Consider the following 26291-nt stretch of genomic DNA (forward strand, 5'->3'; position numbering starts at 1 on the left):
TCAACATAACTTTTATAAATTCTCAGTAGTTAACTCAACACTGAGTTTCACATCATCTCCAAGTCAATACTTTAATAGTATTGTCCACTACAATGAAAACTTGAACAACCTACTTTTGCCAGATTTGGGGGGTCTTCAATAACTTCACATCTGCAAACATTAAAAATTAAAAGCTAGGACTAATGACATGCTTAACTGTGGCTATCCCTGGCTTGTGTCCTGGTTACTTCAGAAATGCCTTTTCTCATTTCAGCAAGACAGCATTTTATCAGCACATCACCCCTCTAAACTCCCGGTAAGCACTGTAAACCATATTCTATTGGAACAGTCTTTATTCTGAAATGTCATATTCTTTTTAACTTTGAATGGTTGCATTTCTTTTTCATCATTCTATATTCAAGATTAGCAATGGTATTTTTCCTCTACTGACTTCAACTGATAATAACTAACTACATGTTTCAACCTTAAAAAAGTATTGGAACACATAAATGATAACAATACTCAATAAGCACGTAATAAAAGCTAGTATCTTCTGAAATGAAGAACAATTTTAATTGAACTTCTCTTTAAAGAAATTCCAGGAAAATGATGATACGTCTGCTTTAAAGAAATATGCAATGAACATAATCAAGTACTTTCACCTGGCAGCTCTACTGCTGCCCAATCAGCTTTATCTGCTTCCGTCTGCTGGATGCCGAGCACATCCCTCACCCCCCCACCCCAGTCTGCTCTCCAAGATGTCTCCCATACTACTCCCCTTCTTCACACTCACAAACATCTTTGTTCATGCCCTACCTAGTGACTAAACACATTCTGAGCAGAAATAAAACACAGTAGAGCAACATGTTAAAAAGTCAGGATGCAGAGAACTCTGGTCCCATTGCTAATCTACATGAAAATACAAGACTGAGTGTGAGCGGTTCATTTGCAATTTTTAAAAATTATTTCTGCTGTACTGGGCCTGAGTCCTTAAATTTTTTTTTCCACTAAGTAATACATTTTCACTTTGAGTTAACTTTGAACAAATGGATACATTTTTAAATGAAAAGAGCTTACAGAGCAGTTTCAGCGTGCTACTTCAATTTGCAAAAGGAAAGCGTAAGATCCACCTAAAACAAAATGTTTTTACCTTAACAGCAATCACTAGTAAAGCCCTCACCTTGTGTCAAATCCCCGAACAATCGCACCCATCGACTTTGCTGCACCTGCAGAGGCCAGCCCTGCCACACCGCCACCGACTATCAGAATCTAGGAAAGAAGGCAGAACCCATATGTTTTAAATAAAGTTCATGATCAACTGATTATGTAAAATCATCCGCTAGTAACTCTCAGGGCCGGGTACACAGTCAGCACGCAGTAATACAACAGGTGGTGCTGGTGGCGATGATCAGCCCTGAATAAATGTACTGTGTGGATAGGCTACTCTGTACCTGGACTGCCACTGTTTTTCAGGTTTTTTCTTTCTTAGTTGCAGCACACGGGATCTTCCTTGCGGCATGTGGAACCTTCTGTTGCGGCTCACAGGTTCTTTGTGGCAGCGCAGGGGTTTCTCTCTAGTTGTGGTGAGCAGGCTCCGTATTTGCAGCACACGAGTTCTCTAGATGTGGCTCGCCGGCTCAGTAGTTGCCGTGCGGGGTCTTAGCTGCCCCGCGGCATGTGGGATCTTAGTTCCCCAACCAGGGATCGAACCCCCAAGTCCCTTGCATTGGAAGGTGGATTCTTTTTTTTTTTTTTGGAAGGCGGATTCTTAACCTGGACCACCAGGGAATTCCCCCGGACCACCACTGTTTTAAAAAGTTTTTTAAAGCTGATGGCAAAGGCCAAAAACTTCACTAAAACTAGTGTGACACTCAGCATCTCAGTGTAAAAGCTACATACAGCACCATCAGTGTTACGTATGTTAAAGACTGACAGGTTCTTTCCCACACTATCAAAGCTACTTCTACTAATACTATATATTACAGTATTCTAGCTCCCTCTCCCCTCTCAAATTTTAAGGTTTTCTATGTTCATAAAATATCAAAATAAGTTTCAAAGACGGGTACAACTTTGGTGAAACACCTACTCCTATTTTGAGCTTCTAAAAGGAACAGCAGGTGACCAACCACCTAATTTTGATCCACTTTCAATGAACTGCACCTGAAATCCGAAGCAATGTAACTAATCTCCCTAACCAAGGAAGGATCAGAGCCAAGAAAATCATAGAATTCCTCAGAAACAAGAGTCTCTCCGCCTTCTAAGAAACAAACTAAGAACAATGTCATCTGGAATGGGCCTTCCAGAGAAAAGACCTATTATACTTCGCAGTCAAAAAAAAAAAAAAGCCACCCACAGAAACTGAGAAGTTTATAAATTCCCACCCACCCATCACGCCCACTTTTTCTGCCTCTTTAAGAAGACTAGGCGAGTGGAACTCTGCTCTGGTGACCCCTGGGCAGTGTCTCAGAGATTATGTGAATTGATCTTAATGGGAATGCTTTCTCTGGGGAGTCTACAAGAAAGGGGACAAAGAGGGACCAGAGGGAACAAGACGCTGCTGGGCTCCAAGGCACCAATCCCCACTCCACACACTGAAGCCCCACCACCACTAAAAAAAAAAAAAAAATGAAATGAAAATAAGTAAAAGTCATAGGACTGGGCCAAGTTATCCTGAATCAAGAAATAACTTCAGGGGCTTCCCTGGTGGTGCGGTGGTTGAGAATCCGCCTGCCAATGCAGGGGACACGGGTTCGTGCCCCAGTCTGGGAAGATCCCACATGCCGCGGAGCGGCTGGGCCCATGAGCCATGGCCACGGAGCCTGCGTGTCCGGAGCCTGTGCTCCGCAATGGGAGAGGCCACAACGGTGAGAGGCCCACGTACCGCAAAAAAAAAAAAAAAAGAAAAGAAAAAAAAACAAACAACCCAATTAAAAAATGGGCAGAAGATCTAAATAGACATTTCTCCAAAGAAGACATACAGATGGCCAACAGGCACATGAAAAGATGCTCAACATCACTAATTATTAGAGAAATGTAAATCAAAACTACAATGAGGGTGCTTCCCTGGTGGCACAGTGGTTGAGAGTCCACCTGCCGATCCAGGGGACACGGGTTCGTGCCCCGGTCCAGGAAGATCCCACATGCCGAGGAGCAGCTGGGCCCGTAAGCCATGGCCGCTGAGCCTGCGCGTCCGGAGCCTGTGCTCCGCAACGGGAGAGCCACAACAGGGAGAGGCCCGCGTACCGCAAAAAAAAAAAAAAAAAAGAGAAGAAAAGAAATAACAAAAGACCCCATGATTTAAGACACAGAATCCATTCTTCAAAAAGGGAAGAGGGGCTGGAAATGGATTTAATGATCCATCATGCCTACGTTATGAAGCGCCATAAAAATCACAAAAGTACAGGGTTCCAGGAGGTTCCGGAAGCTTCCAGGAATGGTGTCCAAAGAGGGCATGGAAGCCCCACACCCCATCCCACGTACCTTTCCCTAGTCATCTCTCTCAACAGGATGTTCATCTGCATCCTTTATCATAGTCCTTCATAATAAACTGGTAAATAGGAAGTAAATTGTTTTCCTGAGTTCTGTGAGCACCTCTAGCAAATTAACTGAACCCAAGGCGGGTTGTGGGAACCTCTGACTTACAGCCAACCTGTCAGAAGCACAGGTGACAACCTAGACTTGTGACTGGCATCTGAAAGTGGGTGGGGACAGTCCTGTGGGCCTGAGTCCTTAACCTGTGAGATCTGATGCTATCTCCACGCAGATAGTTTCAGAATTAAGTGAAATTGTAGGGCACCCAGCTGGTGTCACAGAATTGCTTGGTGTGGGGAAAATCCCCACACATTTGGTGACTGGAAGTATCAGAAGTGAAGTGTTCTATATGAAAGTTAAGGAGAGACACAAGAGCAAGAGTGGAGTTTTTCCTAAACAATCCTAAATCAGACATTCCCTCATCTGCAAGAGGATCTGGGACTTCCCTGGTGGCACAGTGGTTAAGAATCCACCTGCCAGGGCAGGGGACACGGGTTCAAGCCCTGGTCCGGGAAGATCCCACGTGCCGCGGAGCAACTAAGCCCGTGCGCCACAACTACTGAGCCTGAGCTTTAGAGCCTGCGAGCCACAACTACGGAGCTCACGTGCCACAACTACTGAGGCCCACGTGCCTAGAGCCGGTGCTCTGCAACAAGAGAAGCCACCACAATGAGAAGCCTGCGCACCGCAATGAAGAGTAGCCCCCACTTGCCACAACTAGAGAAAAGCCCGCGCACAGCAATGAAGACCCAACACAGCCATAAATAAATAAATATTTTTTAAAAAAAAGAGGATCTGAACTCTGTAACATGACCTAGAAGAAAGGCTCCACATCATCAGATCACTCTCCCTTGCTCACCACACTCGAAGACCAATGGCCTTCTTCACTCTCCTAGAAGCACTGAATTCTTTCCCATCACGGCACCTTTATGTGTGCTATTCCCTTGGCCTAGAATCCTGAACCCCACTTTCTTTCTTCCCATCCTTTAGGTCCCAACCAAATGTCAGAGGCGCCTTCCCCATCACCCTAACTACAGTAGCTTGCTCCTATGACTCACCACCATATCATGCTGTTCCTTTCTTTCATATCTAAAATGATACTCCATATGTGTTTGATGGTTTATTTATCTCCTCGCTGTGGTCCCTACTATGTGTAAATTTCTGTGGCAGGGATTTTTTTGCCTTGTTCATGCCATATCCCCAGCTACTAGAACAGTGCCTGGCACATCAGAAGCCATCAACCGATTGATTTTAGCTCATTCTAGACATGTAAGAACACTCCATGTTTAAAGGAAACCCCAATAAAATATTATGCAAGCTACTTTTTTTTTTTTTTTTTTTTTTTGGCTGTGCTGCACAGCATGCAGGATCTTAGTTCCCCAACCATTGGACTGCCAGGGAAGTCCCTAAGCAATCTACCTTGATAAGTCCATCTATTGTCCAATTCTTCAATATCAGGGAAGTTTTTCTGACATGTAACTAAAATTCCTTAAGCTGCAATTTAAATTTTCAGTAAAGAGAGTCACTTTTCCACCTTTTAAAAGCTGACTGATTCTCCTTCCTTTACACCTCTTGTCTTCCGTTTCACTTTTTAATCCCTTATATTAACAGCTTTCCTCTCACCTTCCAGACAGATTCTAACCAAAACTGAGTAGTGGATTTGTGCATCAAAGCATTCAGCCACTTTAAGAACTGCAGCCAACTTCTGGCCACCATGAGGGTCAGACCTTTTCTTACGATCCCGAGAAAGAAGTCAGATGTAATCACTTTACGTATCACACCTCTGTGCTGTTTGCTCATACTCTCTTGTTAAGTTTTCTGGCCTCCACTTGAACCACGTGCCACCGTCTTCACCTGGTCTGTTTTTAAAGCCATGTATAACTAGATTTCTCAAAGCTGCTATTATCTTTTTTTCATTTTTTCTAGGAGATTTATTTTGTGTGAGAGATCTGGGTTGATATAACAAAGTAATTAAGAGCAGGAAGCACCAAGTAAACCTGTACCCTACAGAGTATACTCTGCAGATAGATGACAACGTTTAAGGTCCTGTTTCCTATACTCTGCTGAAAGGCTTACACTATTATTTAGGGTCCGTGGCCTCGAAGGGTCACAGCATAATCGATTCTTTCACCTAGCCACCACCACCTCTCATCAACTGCTCTTCTCTGCTCTCAATATAGATTAAAGAAACTGCACCCTTTCCCCCTGCCAAACACCCTGGTTATACCACCTACTATTTCCTGTCCTCTTGACCCAAAATTTGGCAAAAAGTGAGAAAACCAAGTCTTTCCTGAGCCCGTGTGTCACAATCATTGGGAAGTTGAGAATTTGCTGAATGTATCACGAGGCTTTTTAAACAATTACTAATAAACAAGTCATCCAAAATCCCTTTAAGAATTCAAGTTAGAAAGTGAAAAACAGGAAAAAAAAAATTGAACTTCCAGAAATGTGAAAATTCATTGTTTTCAAGTAACCTTAAGTAGCTTTGAGGCTCTGCCATATATTTGTATATGACATGAACATCATAATTTGCAAACAAAAAAATTTTAAATAACTATTTAAAAACTACAATACCCTTGCCTAATTCATAGTATGAAGAAATATTAAAGTTTTACCTACCTTAGCTGGAGGAACTTTTCCAGCAGCTGTGATCTGACCAGTAAAAAAACGTCCAAAATGATTTGCTGCTAGTACAACAGCCTTGTAGCTTAAGAAAATAGAAAAATAAATGGATACATAATTCTATAAAATTAAAGAACTTAAGTTTATATAGGAGAAATTATTAAAGGATAAGAATAATAGCTAACATTTTTATAGTGACTACTATCTGTCAAGAACAGTTCCAAGTGCTGTATATATGCTTACTCCTAATCTTCACAACAATCCTATGGATAAGTATAACTATTATCTTCATTTTATAGGTGAGGAAACAGACACGCAGAGGTGAAGAGACTTGACTGAGGTCTCTCAGCTAGTAAATGGCAGAGCCAGACGTCTGACCCTGGCATGTTGCCTACAGAGGCACACTCTTACCCGTGACGCTCTCTGACCTCTTTGTAATGAGCTCAGTTGGGATTAAAAAAAATGAAGGGAAGACAAGAAAATGCTAACAATGGTTTTCTTTGGCAGCTGGGACTACAGATACTTCAAACTTTCTGTTTTACTTTATTGTTCAAATTTTCCTTGTTGACTGTGTAGTCTTTATATAATAGAGGAAAAAAATCTTTCAAATTAAAAAAAATGGATTGGCTATATGCTTGTACATAATAAAATTCCAACCTCACAACAAAAAACACTTCCCTTGATTTCTAATGGTTGAAACCATGGGATTTTGAGACAGAGTGACCTCAGTTCAAGTCCAAGTTCTATCACTAACTAGCTTTGTGACCTTGGGCAAATTTCTTTAGTTCTCTAATCCTTGGTTTTCTCATCTCTAAAATGGGAACAAAAAGAGTCTCTTAGTGTTGTGAGGACTAAATGAGATAATGCAGGTAAAGCCCTTATCATAAAACCTGTTACAATAAGTGCTTGGTAAATATGTTTTTAGCTAAAGAAATGCTCTATGTATCAAAAACTAGTAATTTATACCACCTTTTCTTTAATAGGATATTTTTATTACACTAATTTCATTTCCTATTACATTAATTTCATTCTCATATTATTTTATACTTAAAAGGCACTTCTGCACACTCTCAGTAACACACAGTCTACCTTAACATTATGATACAAAGATTAATATCATAATGCAAATATTATAATGATAAGGTCCACCTGTTAGTTGACAAAAAACCCTTTCCCTGGTCATATTTTTGTAAAATAATACTTGATATAATAATTAATGCAAAAGCATGGAACAGTTACCACTATTACTTTAAGTTAAATCATATTAGAGCTGAAAAATATTTTAATGATTACATTATTTGTTAGTTTTGAATCCAAGTGATAGAAATTTTCAGAGAGAAAACATGATAAAGATTCAAAGGCCACTATCAGGAATTAATTTTGGAATTAACGTTTTAAGATTCAGTTGTTATACTGGAAAAAAACAAAAACGAGACTGATTACACAGGAAATGTACAAGAAAACGTTGATAGTGGGAAAAGGCGATAAAAGTGGGCCTGTTTCTGATGAAAGCAAAAAGGGTCAGAATGAACATCAGGGAACTAGAAGGAGGGTGTCTTCACGGTAGTACAGCTGTGTGTGTGAGTTAGATAATGATTTATCACACATTGTATGGGTAAATATACTAGGTGATTCATCTCAAACTATGCCTTTTGCATATACCAGCTCAGGACGTAAGGCAATGATTCTTTAAAGTGTGTCCCTGGATCCCCAAAAGTTCAAATTTCAGCCAACTCTGGGGCCATTGTGGTTGGGATGGAGAACAGGGAGAGAATGTTTCTACACACCCTTCTATCCCTCAATTCAATGAAGACCACTCTGTTCTTATTGGATTTGTTTATACTGCTTCATATTTCATTTGCTCAGAAGATTCTGCAGCAGAAAACCACTGATCTAGAGCTACTGGTGGGGATAACCTTTCACACAAGTGCATTTCACATGACAAAAATCAACAGCACCCTTAAAACTTTACGTTGTACATTTCCTATATAAAATTTTAAGTCCCATATTGCATAACTCTTCCAGAAACTAAAGAAATATGACAAAAGTTTATTTTGTCCCTTAGTATTAATTCACATCACAAGAAATATCTTCAAACCAACCATTTGCCATATTACATAAGGACAACAAAATGTGTTGTTAACTTGTCCTTTTTGTTTACTGCATCTCATTTATATCAAATGTGAACAAGTTGAAACCCAAAGTGGAATCTGTGGCACATTCGATATGCTACATCTAAGATATGAAACCTAAGAAAACTTGCAGTTCATGTGTTAGCTTTAAGAGTCTATTCAGGTTAGTCTTTTTTCATGCGCCGTTTTATTTTTTAAACATTTTCATTTGTCGGTGCCTCATTCATATCAGCAAGTTGTCACTACTAATAGTTTTCATGCTTAAAATCTAATTCAACAGGCTTCTTAAATGAGCTGATTTCATAAGCATCATCTGACTTCCAGATTTTTCCCACTCTCCAGGCAGAGTCAGCAATACACTGTACTCACATAGTTATTCCTATCCCTGCCCCGTGGCAGGCATGGTTACTCAGTCAGAGCCACATTCCTCTGAGTTGATTGGGCCTTGGAATTCTTTTATACACAGTGGTCCAGGCAATCAATGGGGAATGAATTAGTGCTGGTGGGCGAATGAAGTTTACTGCCATCTTGGCCATAGTTAGCCCTCAGTTATCAATATGGGTTTTGACACCAGATGAAACTTCCTCAAGCGCACGCATTTTCCCTATTCATTAAATATTTTATAAATTTACCTATGTAAAAGCTAATTAAAATGGTAAATCTACCAATATGTATATATTAGATTGAACCATATGAAACTGCTAATATCCAACCATTTGTGACCCTATGACAACAGCAATTTATGTTAACTAAACTTATTGTGGTAATAATTTCACTATATATATATATAGCAAATCATTGTTTACACCTTAAACTTATACAATGTTCTATGTCAGTCATACTGTAATAAAACTGAGGAAAAAAACAGTAATTTCAACCTAATATATACAAAAATATACACATATGTACACACACACATGAAATACAGTGTATCCCTGTTAAAGTACAGATAAATTCCAAAGAACAAAATTTGGGACATTATGTATTCGGAAGTCAGAAGTACTTTCTTAGCATAGACTCAGAAGCCTTATAATTAGTAAACTAAAAATAAGACTTTCTACATTGCACCCTTTCCCTTTCTCATCCTTTATGACTAACAGTCTAAAAAGCAGTACTAGATCTATGTGAATTTTAAATCATTTGTTCTAAATTGTTATCACTACCCTTGCTATCGACTTCAGTAAAATATGAGTTTACTATATTAAGGTTTTTGGATAATTAGAAATTACTAACACTATGGTTTACTTACCATAGTTTTTCATGAAAACAGATATTAAGATATTGCATTTCATTAAAAAAAAAGTCATTTCCTTTGGTGGAAGGAAATACTACTTCCCTTCTCCCCATGAATATTAAAAAGTAGTGTACAATAGCATGCAAAGTGAAGAGCCATTTCCCACTGATGACTGTGAAACAATACAAGTCTTAAAAATAATTTAAGTGCACTCGCAGAAGGCTGCAATCTCCAACAATCATTACAAGTAAAATCATTGTGAGAGAGAAGAGCTACAGTGAGAGTGTTTCTATAGTACCATTGTGCTTTTGTTCGGCTGGAATGGAAAAGAATCAACCTACCCAGCAATGTTGGCCATGGAGCTTAGCGCATCGTATCCCTGAGCAATTGTGACTCTTGGAACCTGGTCCATCGCCAGAACTGTAGTTTTCCTTTTGGAAAGTTTATTTAGCAAGTCTGGATTTTGGGTTGGGTAAATAAAACTAATCAGTGTTCCCGATGTTTTTAAAAGGTCAGCTTCATGAACACCTAACGTTGGGTTAAGCATAGGGGCTCGCACCTAAGAAAAAAGTCATCACCAATTAAAAATGTAAATGCCTTTATAATATTTTTAAGTAAACAAAACAATTAAAATAATATGCCATGATTGAAATAACACTCCAGAAGTCATCTCTCAGCAATAAATTTCTGACTCAATTCCTAAACAAAATAAAGCACACAAAGATCTATGCCACCGATCATCTCACTGAACCTATGACCTCGTCCTGAGTAAGGAGCACACATACCTGGAAATAGTGTTGGGACAGGTTTGATAATGACAGGTAGAGCAGTAAAAAAATATGTAGGTTCTACAACAAACCTGTTCTCCCAAAATCTATTACTCTGGTAAAATTAAGACATATTAGAATAAACAGGCAGGAAGTTTTTGTTGTGTGTTCAAAGAATCAACTCTTGTTAATTTTGGCAAGCACAAACATTTGGAGTGGTGAGAAGTTAAGAACAACATAAACTAAAATATCCATGGTAATATGTATCAATTTATGTCACCTTAAAATTCCAGAAGAATATTTATAGATGAACACAACTCAAACTAGTAGCCTTACTGAATTGGGTTTAAGCAAAAAGCTACAATATATTCTGTTAAGTATCAGTCAATGAACACACACTGCACATGCTTGAAAGTTTCAAACGTCCACTTTTTCAAGCCAACTTTTTTAAAATTCCATTTAAAAAGGTGTTTTAAAATGTGTTTCACATCCCTGTTTAAAATCAATCTTAAAGTATATAATTTCATTAGCTCCCAATTTGCAGCAATAGTGCTTTTAGGCTAGTAAGCACAGAAAAAGAAAAACAACTCTGAGACTTATGTTTTAAAAGGAAACAGAAACACAAACACTGGGTCAATACTGTCATTTCACAGCATTTCATCTCAATTTACCTATGAGACACCTTTATCTGTTATTCCCATTTCAGTTGTTGATCTGGTGATGCATGTGATTTTAGGTTCTGGACTTTAATTAAGACTCTCTGACAAGGTCTATTTTTCCTCAGTGAGAATCTATAATATAGATTTAATAAAAATTAGAGGACAACTTTGAATTAATTCTCCTGGCCCCTATCAAATGCTCAGCTGAGACTGTTGACATCTGAGCGAGTTAAGCCACTAGAACATTTCCCTGAAGGTGCTTTTGGGTCTCTAGTTCCTCAGGATATTAATAGACTTGACTCAAAAAAGAGACCCTAAGATCAAGTAGTTTATTAGTACGAGTATAAGGTTACTTAAGTTTTTATATTATAGGATTTCTCAGTGCATTTAACATGCTCATACACATTGTGAATCCCTAAAAGGAACACAGAGCGTTTCTAAAACTTATGTGCACCCTACTAATCCTTTTTTGTGGGACATCTCAAAAGGTTTTGGTCCCTATAACATACATTACAATGGGTTATACTCATTTTTCTATTTTCTCTAAGCTCTTTTATTATACCAAGTTACATTACCAAGTATCAGTATACCTAAACACTTAAAAACTTAAACTGAATTACTATTTATCTCCATATCATATTGTTATTAATTTTCTATAGAAGAAAAGTTTTGTGTCTCTGCAAAAAACATGATTTAAGACCCTATCAAGTTATTCAGTGGACTGTATGTAAAAAAAACGACGTGATTGAGTTCCCCTTAGAAATTAATGTAGGAAAAAAGCGGGTCTATCCTGAAAAAGCAAGCAGCTTATTTTAACCAGATAATCATGCTTATTTAATCCATACTTCCTTACTTGCCTTGGTTACAGAAGGCTTAGGATTTAAGTTAACGTTCAGATACAGTCTCTCTTTTCTCTACATGATTTTTTACTTAAGATTTTAAGTAAAATCTTAAGTAAAAGAATTGCTTTTTTATTTGTAACATTGCTTTTTCCAGAATAGTCCTCCCTCTCTAGAAATAGTACCTACGTCAGTTAAATCACTATTCCTTCAAGGTATCAGAAGATCATTCTACATTCGGTCCCAGGAGGAGTTCCATGCCTCCTTTCCATTCTAGAAGCAGTTAAACACTCACCTGAGGGTATTGTGGACATATAGGAACCATGCACTGCAAATTTTCCCTAGGCAATAAGAAGGGCATTTCCACATAGCAAATGTAAAAAGGAAGATCACTTCTCCTTTTCTCATGGTTAAATATAGGTCACATTGCCTGATAAAAGTTCTACTGGAACATGAAGAATATTCACAACATGCAACCATTTCTTTGAGAAATAAAGCATCATTTGAAAGTATGGAAAACTATAAGCATAGAAGAGGTAATTTAATCTTTCTACAAGAAGATTTAGAAAAGTCAGCATGCCATAAATGGAAGGGGGAAAGGAATAATTACTTTGACCACCAAATCAGAAGCCAGCACTTCCTTCGCCCCTTGGATCTGGGCACCTGCTGCTCTGTAGTGATCATCTGAGAACTTGGAAGCTTCGCCAGCACCCGACTCCACAACAATATTAAAACCCTGCTTGACCAAGGCCTGAACGCCAGCAGGAGACAATGCCACTCGCTTCTCATTTTGGAAAATCTCTTTGGGGACCCCAATAGTCAGTTGCTTATATGGAATTCCTACAACAAAGACAAAAAAAAAAAAAATTTGGTAAATACCACCACCAAAAGTCAGTGTTTTAATAATACCGTTCAGAAAGCAGAAATGGGCAGTCTGTTCAAAATATACTGCACATACAGGTTGCTGTTCAAAATGGTGTTCCTGATTCATACTCATAATTTTTTTACTTTTTTTGATAAGATGACTAGAAATTTTTATATCCACTCTCCTGAAAACCCAAATATTTTATTTAACCAAATGGCTCTCTTCAAGGCCTGTAACTAGCTTAGCTTATTCTTAGGGAAAAATACGTTGAAAGGCCACTCAACAGGCTAACCCCACTCATCTAACTAACCCTCTCAGGTTTATGGTCTCCTGGTCTTTACCTTTAAAGAAGACAGAAGTAATTAACTATTTTGAAAAACAATCCTACACTAGACACTTTGATGGCCTGCCACACCCAAAGTCCTTTTCTTGGCAATTTGGCCATAGGCAATTCCTCATAGATTTCCCAGTGTTGTATCTTAAGACCTTCCATTCTTGGCCACAACTGATTAGACCAGGGCTGGGCAGCTGGGTCAGAGATAACAGTCTACAGGCCAGACCTAAGGAAAACCAGCAGCCCATGAGATGACTTATACAGGAACTCTGCCTGAGGACACTCCATGTTGGCCAATGACTATCCAACCCAATCAGGTTCTCTCAAAGGGAGTTTGGATGCAAGACCCACCAAAAAGGACAAAGAGAGTAGAAGGGTGCAGCAGCTATTCATAAACACAGCCATGAGATAATCAAAGGGAGGTCAGCAGCCACAACAGTAGAAACATCAGTAGTGGACATGCAGAGGAGTCATGGCTATGAAATCCAGAATAACATCCCACTTTTCCAAGAAGTAGATGAAGGGTTTCCCGGGCTCCCATACTTCCCAAGAATCCATAAAATAAAAATAAACCCTCATCACAAAATATAACATGATGTGATTGTGTTGCCTGCAACACAAAAGAACCTGTATAACACAGAGTTAAATTATTTATATATGGTTCAGACCAGACTTAGCTAAAGTAGACTAGTTTCTTCTGTTGTTTTACTCAATATATGGACACAAACAGATATTTTTTTTTAATGAAGAGCGTCTGCTTCTATATAAGTTTTACTAAAGTTTAGAAAACCCACTCTAGCAATCTAAACTCTGAATATATATAATAAAAAGATAAATCAAATTATCTCTACAGAGTAATTTATTGAGACCTTAGAGAGACTAAATCAACCTAAAATAGCTGCATTTGGACATACAGTCTTAGATCCCACACTGTTTAAGCAGTAATAATTGACAGTAGGCCAAAGGCAAACATATGCTGAATCTTGCTCTCTACTTAAAAGAAGAGGGAGGAAAATAATTGAAAGCTGGCAAATATCTTGAATTAATGTGCAAAATTAAATCACATAAACTAATCTGGAGTTCACTTATCTGACAACCTCAAATTATCTAGGTCCTACCAAAGACAAATGAAGTCGTATCAAAAGGATTTAGGATCCAACCTCAAAGGGCTTCCGCTGGCCAAATATGAGCCAATTTGAGCATCAAAAAGATAATTAATTGCAATGTAGTAAAACACATCTAAAGATGTTAAAATCCATGAGTTCAGGATAATAATAAATGTTTCAAAATCCAAAAAATAAATATTTCCTGGGCCTCCCTGGTGGTGCAGTGGTTGAGAGTCTGCCTGCCAATGCAGGGGACACGGGTTCGTGCCCCGGTCCGGGAAGATCCCACATGCCGCGGAGCGGCTGGGCCCGTGAGCCACGGCTGCTGGGCCTGCGCGTCCGGAGCCTGTGCTCCGCAACGGGAGAGGCCACAGCAGTGAGAGGCCCGCATACTGCAAAAAAATAAATAAATAAATAAATATTTTCTAAAATCTTCATTGGTCAACTCTGGAGAAAGTAAGGTGTGATAGGCAGAATCATGGTCTCCCAAATATATCCATGTCCTAATCCTCAGAATCCAATACATGGCAAAGGAGAATTAAGGTAGCAGATGGAATTAAGGTTGTTAATCAGCTGACCTTGAAACAGGGAGAATATCCTGGATTATTTGGGTGGGCCCAATGTAATCACATGGGTCCTTAAATGTGGAAGAAGGGAGCAGAAGAGTCAGAGTCAAAGAATAATTTGAAGATGCTATCCTGCTGGACTGGAAGGCAGAGGCAGAGGCCATGAGCCAAGGAGTGCAGGCAGTCCCCAGAGGCTGGAAAAGGCAAGGGCACAGATTCTCCCCTAAAGCCTCTGGAAGTGAGAACCATTTCAGACTTTGGCCTCCATAAGTGTAAAATAATGAATTTGTGTTATATGAAGGCAGTAAGTTTGTGATCATCTGTTACAGCAGAAGTAGAAAATGTATACATAAGAAAACCAGCTGATTAGCAAAACTAGTAAATAATGGAAAATAATCAAACATCTACCCACCCTTCCAGTACAATCTCAGAGTGACTAAATACAGTTGGCCCTCCGTATCCACGGATTCAACCAACCACAGATCAAAAATATTAAAAAGATTCCAGAAAGTTCTGAAAAGCAAAACTTGATTGTATTAGGCATTATGAGTAACCTAAGATGATTTCAAGTGTACAGGAGGATGTGTGGAGGTTATGTGCACATACTACACCATTTTATATAAGGGACTTGAGCATCTGCAGATTTTGGTATCCACGGGAAGTCCTGGAACCAATTCCCCATGGATACCAAGGGATGACGTAATACAGGGAAAGATTTTTTAATAGAAAAATTCTAACTAATAAATGAAGATAAAATGATAGAATATCACCATTTTAAAGCCCCTGATAAAAATCACGGATTTACTTAATGATCATCAAATGACTGCTACAGCATTTGAGTGAAAAACTGATGAGAACTTCACAATAGATGGATCACACTGACAGCATCTAAACTCACTGATGAATCTTCTTGATGTGCTACAACAGATAGTACACAACATCACCTATGAAGTACACTTGCCAAAAAAAGCAAACCTGGGTCTGATCAAGCCTCTAGCTCTAGCTAAATGTTACAGAAAATACAAGCGACAGAGAAACTGGTTAAATAATACCAAGGGAATTCAATAAGCTAAACCTAGATAGAATGTGAGAAATTCTACAGAACTAAATTCTTCAACAAATAAATTAAAAAGAAAACAGAGGAGAGGAACATACAGACCAAAAGAGACCTAAGAGACAAGCAAGCAAATACAACACACGGACCCTGTTCGGATCACCATTTGAACAAAGCAACTGTTAAAAAAAAAAAAAGAAAAGAAAAGAAAAAATTGAGAAAATATGAATACTGACTGAAATTACTTTTCATGCTTTTCAATGTGGTAATGAAAGTGTGGTTATATTACGGAATAAATAGGACCCTCATCTTTTAGAGGTAAAAAATAATTATCTAGGAAACAGTCAAGAACCAGAAGTTAAACAAACAAAAAAAGTCTTATGCATAGTTGATATAGAGATCTTGAAGTCCGCGCTTTCACTCACAAGGACAATTCCCATGTGCTCAATGTAGTTATTGGCTTTTACTTTATACACAATTTTATCACACTGGATAATCTGGCTTTTCAGAACACTTTAAAAAAATCTGAAGATAAGGCTGAGGGCTCTCAGAGGCAGGTACCCTGCCAATAGTGACTTGTCATGAGAGAACAAGAAAAGAGCTGTGAAGTCTACAAAAGGCAGACATAAGAACTCAAAAAAACCTTGGGGCTTCCCTGGTGGCGCAGTGGTTGAGAGTCCACCTGCCAATGCAGGGGACACGGATTCGTGCCCCGGTCTGGGAAGATCCCACATGCCGCGGAGCGGCTGGGCCCGTGAGCCATGGCCGCTGAGCCTGCATGTCCGGAGCCTGTGCTCCGCAACAGGAGAGGCCACAGCAGTGAGAGGCCTGCGTACCGCAAAAAAAAAAAAAAAAACTCAAAAAACCTAGCAGTTTAGGCGGCCTTAATGTACAAATAGTCCTACAAACAAAAAGGGAATTATTCTATTTGGCAAAGACTTCTGGTTTCTCTCAAATAACCACGCTGTTCCTCCCCTAAAAATAACAGAATGCTATTTTTATTTGAGTATGTTGCCATGCAGAATAAAAAAACTAAATGGCCAAGTCTCCCTTAGAGCTACATATTGCCACCTGTCTGAGTTCTGGCCAATGAGGTGTAGACAGAGTGCTAGGAGGGTCTCTGGGCAAGATGCCTAAAACGATCTGACTCAGCTTAGAAGGTTCCCCTTTGACACTCTCCTCCTTCTGGCTTGCACCCCAGAACACAAGCAAGTGAGGTTCCTAGCAAGGAAGGCCTTGGAGGCCACTAGAAGACTTCAGCTCTTACTCTGTGTGACCTAGGAAGCTAGTTGCAAATTTTGAATAGAAGAGTGACATGATCTTTCATTTTAAAAAGATTATTCTCATTGTCATGTACAGAACAGACTGTTGTCGGGGACAGAAGTAGAAAGCAGAGACCACTTAGAAGACTAATGCAATAATCCAGGTGACAGATGGTAGTGGCTTGGACCAGGATGATAACAGTGGTGATGGTGAAAAGAGGAGCGATTCTGGATAAAAGGTAGAGCTGACCTATACCTACTATGCGGATCTGGAATGTCTCCAAGGTTTCTGACCTGAGCAACTGAGATGAAGTTGCCATTTACTAAATCAAGAAACATTAATGCAGATCAATTAATACACCTAGTTCCTAATTCCTGAGCATAGCTGAGCCATATATGTACAATTCCCCAACACCGACCAGGAAAGAGGAAGAGCTGCTAGGAGAAATGGATACTATGAGCAATAGTTTCTCGGCTACAACTCAACTGATTTGACATTTTTTTTTCTATTATATTTTCTTTTCTGTTAGCACTGACAGTCAGGAACTTCCATGCATGGAAAATATAAGAAAGCACTCATTTCGTTTTTTACTCAAAATGATCACTGTCAAACACAGGGCTGTAAAACTGCATGCCTTATGTTATCTATCATCAGGAGATCTATTGGCTCCTATGACGTGAAGTGAGACTTTACCTGGTTTTACAGGGGCTTTACACCACAGCGCCTGATGAGTATGAAATGTTCGTAAAAAATCCTTCTTCCTAGGTAGAACCTTACAGGACCCCAAATTGCTAAGGAAAGGGCAGGAACAGCCAGTCGCCACTGTTTTCAGTAGGTTCGCCATGTTCACAGGAGCTCCCAACTTTCTGAATTCCCAATTTCCTTGAAGGTAAATCACTAAAGGAAAGAAAACGAAACATTTCTGTGCTGAGAAAGACATACTTTGCCTTTCGTGCATCAAAAACATTAAAAACAAAAAAAAAGCTAATTCAAAGAGGTTGGAAAATAACAGTTAAATGTGGGCATCTACAATGAATTTATTTGCCAAGTCCTTTACTTACAGAAGATGCTTCAAAAGTTTGTTTCTAACTCAGGTATTTAAAACTTGGAATCCGTTTTCCCACTTACATTGTAGCTATAAACTCACTATTCAATTCCAAGCCTAGGTCACATAAGTCTAATTGATCCTTAATGTAGCTGGAAAGTTAAAAAAAAAAATGCTATAAAGTCCAGTCACATCTTACATGAAAGTTACTGTCTAAGTCAGCTTGTCCAGCAAAAATTGCATAAATTCAAAATTACCAGTAATTTCCCTTAGATTGTCTAAAATACTGTACAATACAGTAGTACTTGTTTAGCCACCACGCTATACAGAAAACACCCACATACTTTTCAGTGCCTCAGGATATTCATCCTGTGAGATACCCCCCCAAACCCAGACTGACTGAGTGAATGATAGATTCATGTTTGTTGGGTGTACATCGCAAGAAAATTAAACATGCATGGAATATGACTCCGATTTTAAAAAAGAAAGAAAAATTCCATGGTTAACCTTATCACATAGGTTTGTGCTTGCAGATGTGGGCATAACTAGGAATTCTCTCAGTGGTTCCCACAAGTGGCCAGTTTTTGCCAGCTCTAACTGAGCTAGGTGAAGTGTCATCGACCTTTGCTGTTTCTGAGGCTTCAGTGGCTACCTCCACCACCCTCCGTGGCAGATCCCCAGGGGTACATAGAAGGCACTCCCCCCATCCCTCTGACTCCCAATGCTCTCTTTCCTTCAAAAATGGGAAGAAGTAGAGGACCTGGAACTCCATCAATCAACCTCAGCTAACTCCACTAACTATGCCTTCAGGCTCTGCCCCATCATGCGGTCCCTCCTGGGGTCCAGCACCCAAACCCAGCAGACTCCATAAACATACTTCCAGCCTCCAGAGGAAGAAGGGTCTAACTCATTTTTTATGTCATAACTACTGCCACAACTCCCTGAAGCAACTTCCTACAAACACCAGAAAGCAACAATGGGAACAGAAGTACGCGATCCAGGTGGGGCTTATTCTTAAGATGTCCTTTAATTCAACAAACATGTACTGAGGGCTGAGTCTCAGAGGCACAGCCGTCAGGAGCATCTGTAGAATTAAACTGGAATAGGTCACAGACTTGGAGATAAGAAAAGTCAACAAGTAATAACACGGCAAGCAGAGTAACACAAATCCAAAGTTCCAGGCATCAAAGGAGATCATGTCCTTCTACAAGGCTAAGAAAAGGAAGGCAAAGGCATTTGAGAAGGAGAGAATACTATGAGAAAAGCTAAGGAAGAGGGAGCATGCAAGATGTGTTCAGGCATGCAATCAAAAATGTGAATAATTCTTTGCATTCAAATAGAAGGTTTTATATTTTCACAGCATTTCCATATATGTCATTTCATCGCAGTCCTAAAGCACTCCTGAGTCAATAAGTACCTTCCTCATTCATTCACAGGTCACTTCTACGGTTATTCATGGCTGGGAATGGAGAGCAAATAAGTTCAGAATTCAGCCACCCATTGGAAACATTCACTGAATCTATGCCAAGAACTGAGGGAGATACAAAGATATATAAAACATAATTCTTCGAATTTGGAACCAAGATGGTGGAGTAGAAGGACGTGCTCTCACCCCCTCTTGCGAGAACACCAGAATCACAACTAGCTCCCGGACAATCATCGACAGGAAGGCATGGGACCTCACCAAAAAAGATACCCCACATCCAAAGACAAAGGAGAAGCCACAATGAGACGGTAGGAGGGGTGCAATCACAGTAAAATCAAATCCCATAACTGCTAGGTGGGTGACTCACAGACTGGAGAACACTTATACCACAGAAGTCCACCCGCTGGAGTGAAGGTTCTGAGCCCCACGTCAGGCTGCCCAACCTGAGGGTCCGGCAATGGGAGGAGGAATTCCTAGAGAATCAGACTTTGAAGGCCAGCGGGATTTGACTGCAAGACTTCGACGGAACAGCGGGTAACAGAGACTCCACTCTTGAAGGGCACACACAAAGTAGTGTGTGTATAGGGACCCAGGGGAAGGAGCAGTGACCCCATGGGAGACTGAACCAGACCTACCTGCTAGTATTGGAGGGTCTCCTGCAGAGGCGGGGGGGTGGCTGTGGCTCACCATGGTAACAAGGACACGGCAACAGAAGTTCTGGGAAGTACCCCTTGGCATGAGCCCTCCCAGCGTCCGCCATTAGCCCACAAAAGAGCCAGGGATGCAAGGCTTCTTCAATATATGCAGATCAATCAATGTGATACACCATATTAACAAATTAAGGAATAAAAACCATATGATCAACTCAATAGATGCAGAAAAAGCTTTTGACAAAATTCAATGCCCATTTATGGTAAAAACTCTCCAGAAAGTGGGCATAGAGGGAACCTATCTCAACATAATAAAGGCCATATACGACAAACCCACAGCAAACACCATTCTCAAAGGTGAAAAACTGAAAGCATTTCCTCTAAGATCAGAAACGAGACAAGGATGTCCACTCTCGCCACTATTATCCAACATAGTTTTGGAAGTCCCTGCCACGGCAATCAGAGAAGAAAAAGAAATAAAAGGAATCCAAATTGGAAAAGAAGAAGTAAAACTGTCACTGTTTGCAGATGACATGATACTATACATAGGGAATCCTAAAGATGTTAACAGAAAACTACTAGAGCTAATCAATGAATTTGGTAAAGTTGCAGGATACAAAATTAATACACAGAAATCTCTGGCATTCCTATACACTAACAATGAAAGATCATAAAGAGAAATTAAGGAAACAATCCCATTCACCATTGCAACAAAAAGAATAAAATACCTAGGAATAAATCTACCTAAGGAGACAAAAGACTTATATGCAGAAAACTATAAGACACTGATGAAAGAAATTAAAGATGATACCAACAGATGGAGAGATATACCATGTTTTTGGATTGGAAGAATCAATATTATGAACATGACTATACTACCCAAAGAAATCTACAGATTCAATGCAATCCCTATCAAACTACCTAGGGCATTTTTTACAGAACTAGAACAAAAAACTTAAAATTTGTATGGAGGCACAAAAGACCCGGAATAGCCAAAGCAGTCTTGAGGGAAAAAAACAGAGCTGGAGGAATCAGACTCCCTGACTTCAGACTATACTACAAAGCTACAGTAATGAAGACAATATGGTACTAGCACAAAAACAGAAACATATATCAATGGAACAAGATAGAAAGCCCAGAGATAAACCCACACACCTATGGTCAACTAATCTATGACAAAGGAGGCAAGGATATACAATGGAGAAAAGACAGTCTCTTCAATAAGTGGTGCTGGGAAAACTGGACAGCTACGTGTAAAAGAATGAAATTAGAACATTCCCTAACACCATAAACAAAAATAAACTCAAAATGGATTAGAGACCTAAATGTAAGACCGGACACTATAAAACTCTTAGAGGAAAACATAGGAAGAACACTCTTTGACATAAATCACAGCATGATCTTTTTTGATCCACCTCCTAGAGTAATGGAAATAAAAACAAAAATTAACAACTGGGACCTAATGAAACTTAAAAGCTTCTGCACAGCAAAGGAAACCATAAACAAGATGAAAAGACAACCCTCAGAATGGGCGAAAATATTTGCAAACGAATCAACAGACAAAGGATTAATCTACAAAATATATAAACAACTCATGCAGCTCAATATTAAAAAACAAACAACCCAATCCAAAAATGGGCAGAAGACCTATATAGACATTTCTCCAAATGGCCAAGAAGCACATGAAAAGCTGCTCAACATCACTAATTAGAGAAATGCAAATCAAAACTACAATGAGGTATTACCTCACACCAGTTAGAATGGGCATCATCAGAAAATCTACAAACAACAAACGCTGGAGAGGGTGTGGAAAAAAGGGAACCCTCTTGCACTGTTGGTGGGAATGTAAATTGATACAGCCACTATGGAGAACTGTATGTAGGTTCCTTAAAAAACTAAAAATAGAATTACCATATTACCCAACAATCCGCTACTGTGCATATAACCAGAGAAAACCATAATTCAAAAAGACACATGCACTCCAATGTTCACTGCAGCCCTATTTACAACAGCCAGGTCACGGAAGCAACATAAATGCCCATCAACAGATGAATGGATAAAGAAGATGTGGTATATATATACAATGGAATATTACTCAGCCATAAAACGGAACGAAATTGGGTCATTTGTTGAGACATGGATGGATCTAGAGTCTGTCATACGGTGAAGTAAGTCAGAAAGAGAAAAACAAATATCGTATAGTAACACATATATGTGGAACCTAGAAAAATGGTACAGATGAACTGGTTTGCAGGGCAGAAATTGAGACACAGATGTAGAGAACAAACGTATGGACACCAAGCGGGGTAGGCGGCAGGGGGGTGGTGGTGGGGGTGTGATGAATTGGGAGATTGGGATTGACGTGTATACACTGATGTGTATAAAATTGATGACTAATAAGGACCTGCTGTATAAAAAAATTAAATTTAATTTAAAAATAAAAATATAATTCTTGTCTTGAGGGAGATTTTGAACTACCATTACCAAGGACCTAGTCCTATCCCAACTTCCCCACTTACCCTAGTTTCTCTTCTTGGATCATCCCAGCTCCCCAACCACCACCATTCTCACTGGTCAGGCTTAGCCAGACCTCATCAGCAAAAGAACAAAGCTGCCTAGAATACAGGCCGGGTATAGTCTAAGCCTGCCACACACTCGCTGTTTGACCTGAATCTCTCAGCACCCCAGTCTGCTCATCTATAAAAGGAGCACAAGAAAGCTCCTTTGTAGGATCCCATTAGGCTCTATAAGTTTTATGATTAGATGAGATTTTGCAGTGCTTTAAAGCTGAAGTCCTATTTCATGGCCTGGAGCCTGGAAAATTAGCCCTGACTACTTGTAAATGTCACTAAGCCTAAATAAAATAAAAATGACCCTGAAAGACATTCAGAGAATATTTGAACCATGCTATCACAGCCTAGGACTTGTTAACATCAAAGATAGTACAGTTGACCCTTGAACAACGGGGGTTTGAACTGCATGGGTCCACTCCTAGGCAGCTATTTTTCAACAGTAAATATTAACATTACTACAATATACACAGTCCGTGGTCGGCTGAATCCTCGGATGGGGAGCAACGGCAGATACAGAGGGCCCTTATTCAAAAGCCAACTGTATTCCATCTTAATTGTCACATTTTCCCCTATCTTCGCTTTAAGGCTCTTTGCTGTTTTATTATCCATGTCTTCTATGGCTTTTAAGCAATGGAGAAAAACTTAACAACTCAAAATTGGAAAAAAAACTGTTTTTTTTAGTATGGCATTCATACAGCCGTTTAGTGTAAGTTATTTTGGTAGATATCTCCCCTAATAGATTAAAATCCTTGGAGGCAAGCGCCTGAGAGAGGATAGTATTGAGGCTAAGAGGGTGAACTCCTGGTTGGAAGGCCCCACTCTGCAACACATTAGCTGTGTCACCCTGGCAAGTCACTTCTTTGTGTCTGATTTCACCACCTTTAAAATGGGTTAAATCATAATGGCACCTATCATATAGGGTTATTGTGAGGATTAAAAGGACACAGTATCTTCATTGCTATCAGTGTTCACTTTATTACCTCTGGCCCAGTGCCTTGCACAAAATAGAGGAAATCAACAAGTATTGTTTGACTGAGTGAATGAATAACTAGGGCTAGGTAACCTGAAGCCTGGGGATCTATGAACACATTCTCCAAGAAACTTCAGGAAATTTCCTTTAAAAATTAAATGCTGGGCTTCCCTGGTGGCGCAGTGGTTGAGAGTCCGCCTGCCGATGCAGGGGACACGGGTTCGTGCCCCGGTCTGGGAAGATCCCACATGCTGCAGAGCGGCTGGGCCCGTGAGCCATGGCCGCTGAGCCTGCTCGTCCGGAGCCTGTGCTCCGCAACGGGAGAGGCCACAACAGCGAGAGGCCCGCGTACCACAAAAAAAAAAAAAAAAATTAAATGCTATGTAGCTTTGTGGAAAAGTGATTCCATCAGCAAAGCTAAGCAGCCTGAGCACGCTTGCTAATAAGAAAGCAATCCTAAACTGTCCATTCAATTAAAAAAAAAAAAAGCCAAAGTTTGCAAGTAAAAGGGTGCCCTGGAGAAGAGAGAAATATTTTAAATTAAAGCTCACAAGCCTCACCGTTCCTAACACAGCCTGTCCTACAAGACTCCTTACAGATTCCTTAAGGACTTCCCTGCACCAGAGGGCGAATAAAGGACGCCTGCAACTTTAATAAACAAGTTACACTTCTAAAACGAGACATACCAACCAAGGACACAATACCCTACAAAAGCTTAGACTGGCAGGCAGCGTGACTTTGCCCAAAGCCACGGGTTCAGCTCCTCCCTCTGCAACTAAACTGCCACCCTGCTGGCAGCTGCCCGGGACCGCTATTTATAACGTTCCCCGGAAGCCGATTGGCCGAGGCGGCGTAATAGTCATTCCGCCTCCCGAGTTCGAATCAGCTCTGCCCCCTCCGCTGTCTCTCCCGCATTGCCAACCCCGGCCCCACTCTTGGCCCAATAGAGGCATGCCCCGACCACCACCAGCCCGCCTCCGACATACACTCACAACTTTCGACACCAACTGTGTCTCCAGCCAGTCACCCACCCCAAATTCCCTCCGGGTTCAAGCACAATTTCGGAGGGTCCAGGTGCCACCTCTCTGGGTGCACCACGTACCAAGAGTCCTCTATGACCTCCTTCCCTTCTTCCATCCTGTAACCTGAAACAACCCCGTACAACTCCCGCCGCCCCACACAGCTCCAAAATCTGCACCTGCACAGCTGACACCTCGTTCCCTGCCCTCAGCGAAGACGCAGTTTTCGAATCCACCATCCCGCACTTGCTTCCACGTCGCCCCCGCTCGAGACAAGAAAGGGGGCCCTCGAGGCACTGTTCTCCTTCCCGGCCCAAGGCTCCCGAGGGTCCACCACGTGCAGGGGTCACTGCCGACCCCGCCCCCTTCGGCTCCTTGACAGATCTCCTTCTCCGCGGGCGCCGGGATCTTCTGGACCAGCCCCAAGCCCCCTCCCCAGCTGCGCCCCAGGAGCGCGCCCGGGCTGCCCGCGCCTTGACGCTCACCTTGGCAGGGAGGCCGGGCGGCCGCGGGTTGCGAGGGGACGCCGCGCTGGCAGACCTGGGCTCCAGCCCCGCGGCGCGGCGCCTCCAACCCGGAAGAACAGCCCCAAGCCGGTGGTGGCTGCGGCCACGTGACGACGGCACAGCCCCCACCCCGGCCCAGCGCCCTCTCCTCGCCGGGCCCTTCTTCCCGCCCGGCCGCCTCCACCAGCCCGCCCGCCCGCCAGCCCTCTCTCCGAATGAAAAAACCTCACGAAATGCCCCTTAGCGCACAAAGGCCAGTTACCCCAAGAAACACTTCCCTCTCCTTGGTGGCAGCCAAAAACCTCTTTGTCCCGGGCTCGACCTGTGGCCTACCCGCCCCCCCTCCCGCGTTTTCCCTCGGCCCGTGCTTGTCAATCAAACCTGGAGCCCAACGCAGGCGCTGAAGTTCCCAGGGCTACATTGGTCCTCTCCTGGAGAGCCAGTTACAAAGTGTGATCGCCTCTCCAGTGTCCCACCAGAACAAATGAAATAACAGAACTCCACTTTTGGTACCTGACTTTCCTCTAGCTGTCTAGGAAAAATCAGAACTTCTAAAAGGCAAGTGGGAGGAGGCCAGGAGGTGGTGAAGGGCGGGAATGGGGGCGTTGTTTTTCCATTCCGGACGGAGGGTGGAGTTAAATTCCTCTGAGAAGAAGTCAAGGCCCCAAAATTAACACACATCTGCTGACTGGTCTTCCTAGGCACGCCCATAGAAAGTCGTGTGCTTCTGTTCGTATTAATATCCAGGGGCTGGAGAGCGCCCTTGGTGGACGTTAAGTGTCCTGACCAGGCCTGGGCTCATTTCGGCAAAACAACTAAAGGACGCTGAAACGGAATGACTTGTGTTACTTAGTCTGCAGGTGTCTTCTGATTAAAAGCTGGAATAATAAGGTAGAGAGTATAAATTGGTTCACTTACCCAAAGCTGAATCATCACGAAGTGTCAGTATGGTCACTGCATTTTTACTTTAATTGAAATATCTAAGATGAGTTAAAAATTATGAATCTCAAAGGCATGAGGCAAACATATTCCATATCCTTAAAAAGAAATAAACTGCAGGGAAACCCTTATTTTGAGAAGTTTTCTTGTCTTTAACCAACACAAAAGGTCATACAAGTTGAGGACTTCCACTGCATCCAGACGAGGTAAAA

General features: G+C 41.0%; 1 protein-coding gene across 4 annotated transcripts in view; it reads right to left on the bottom strand.

Annotated features, from left to right (window-relative positions):
* The window catches only part of NNT (nicotinamide nucleotide transhydrogenase), a 93333-nt gene extending 67623 nt beyond the window's left edge, over positions 1-25710 (bottom strand). Inside the window, exons 1-6 of one of the 4 annotated variants that reach the window (XM_060009516.1) lie at positions 25522-25710; positions 17645-17848; positions 12374-12603; positions 9840-10057; positions 6130-6217; positions 1160-1248 (exon numbers count right to left, since the gene is read on the bottom strand). In XM_060009516.1, coding sequence (XP_059865499.1) covers positions 1160-1248; positions 6130-6217; positions 9840-10057; positions 12374-12603; positions 17645-17795 — 776 coding nt within the window. In that variant the 5' untranslated portion in view covers positions 17796-17848; positions 25522-25710. Of the gene's footprint in view, positions 1-1159; positions 1249-6129; positions 6218-9839; positions 10058-10936; positions 12343-12373; positions 12604-17644; positions 17849-24813; positions 25057-25119; positions 25238-25521 lie in introns of those variants that run through there. The other 3 variants (XM_060009517.1, XM_060009518.1, XM_060009519.1) reach the window with 3 other exon arrangements.
* Between the last annotated feature and the right edge of the window lie 581 nt (positions 25711-26291).

The sequence above is a fragment of the Delphinus delphis genome, chromosome 3, assembly GCF_949987515.2.
Source record: "Delphinus delphis chromosome 3, mDelDel1.2, whole genome shotgun sequence".
Classification (NCBI taxonomy): domain Eukaryota; kingdom Metazoa; phylum Chordata; class Mammalia; order Artiodactyla; family Delphinidae; genus Delphinus; species Delphinus delphis.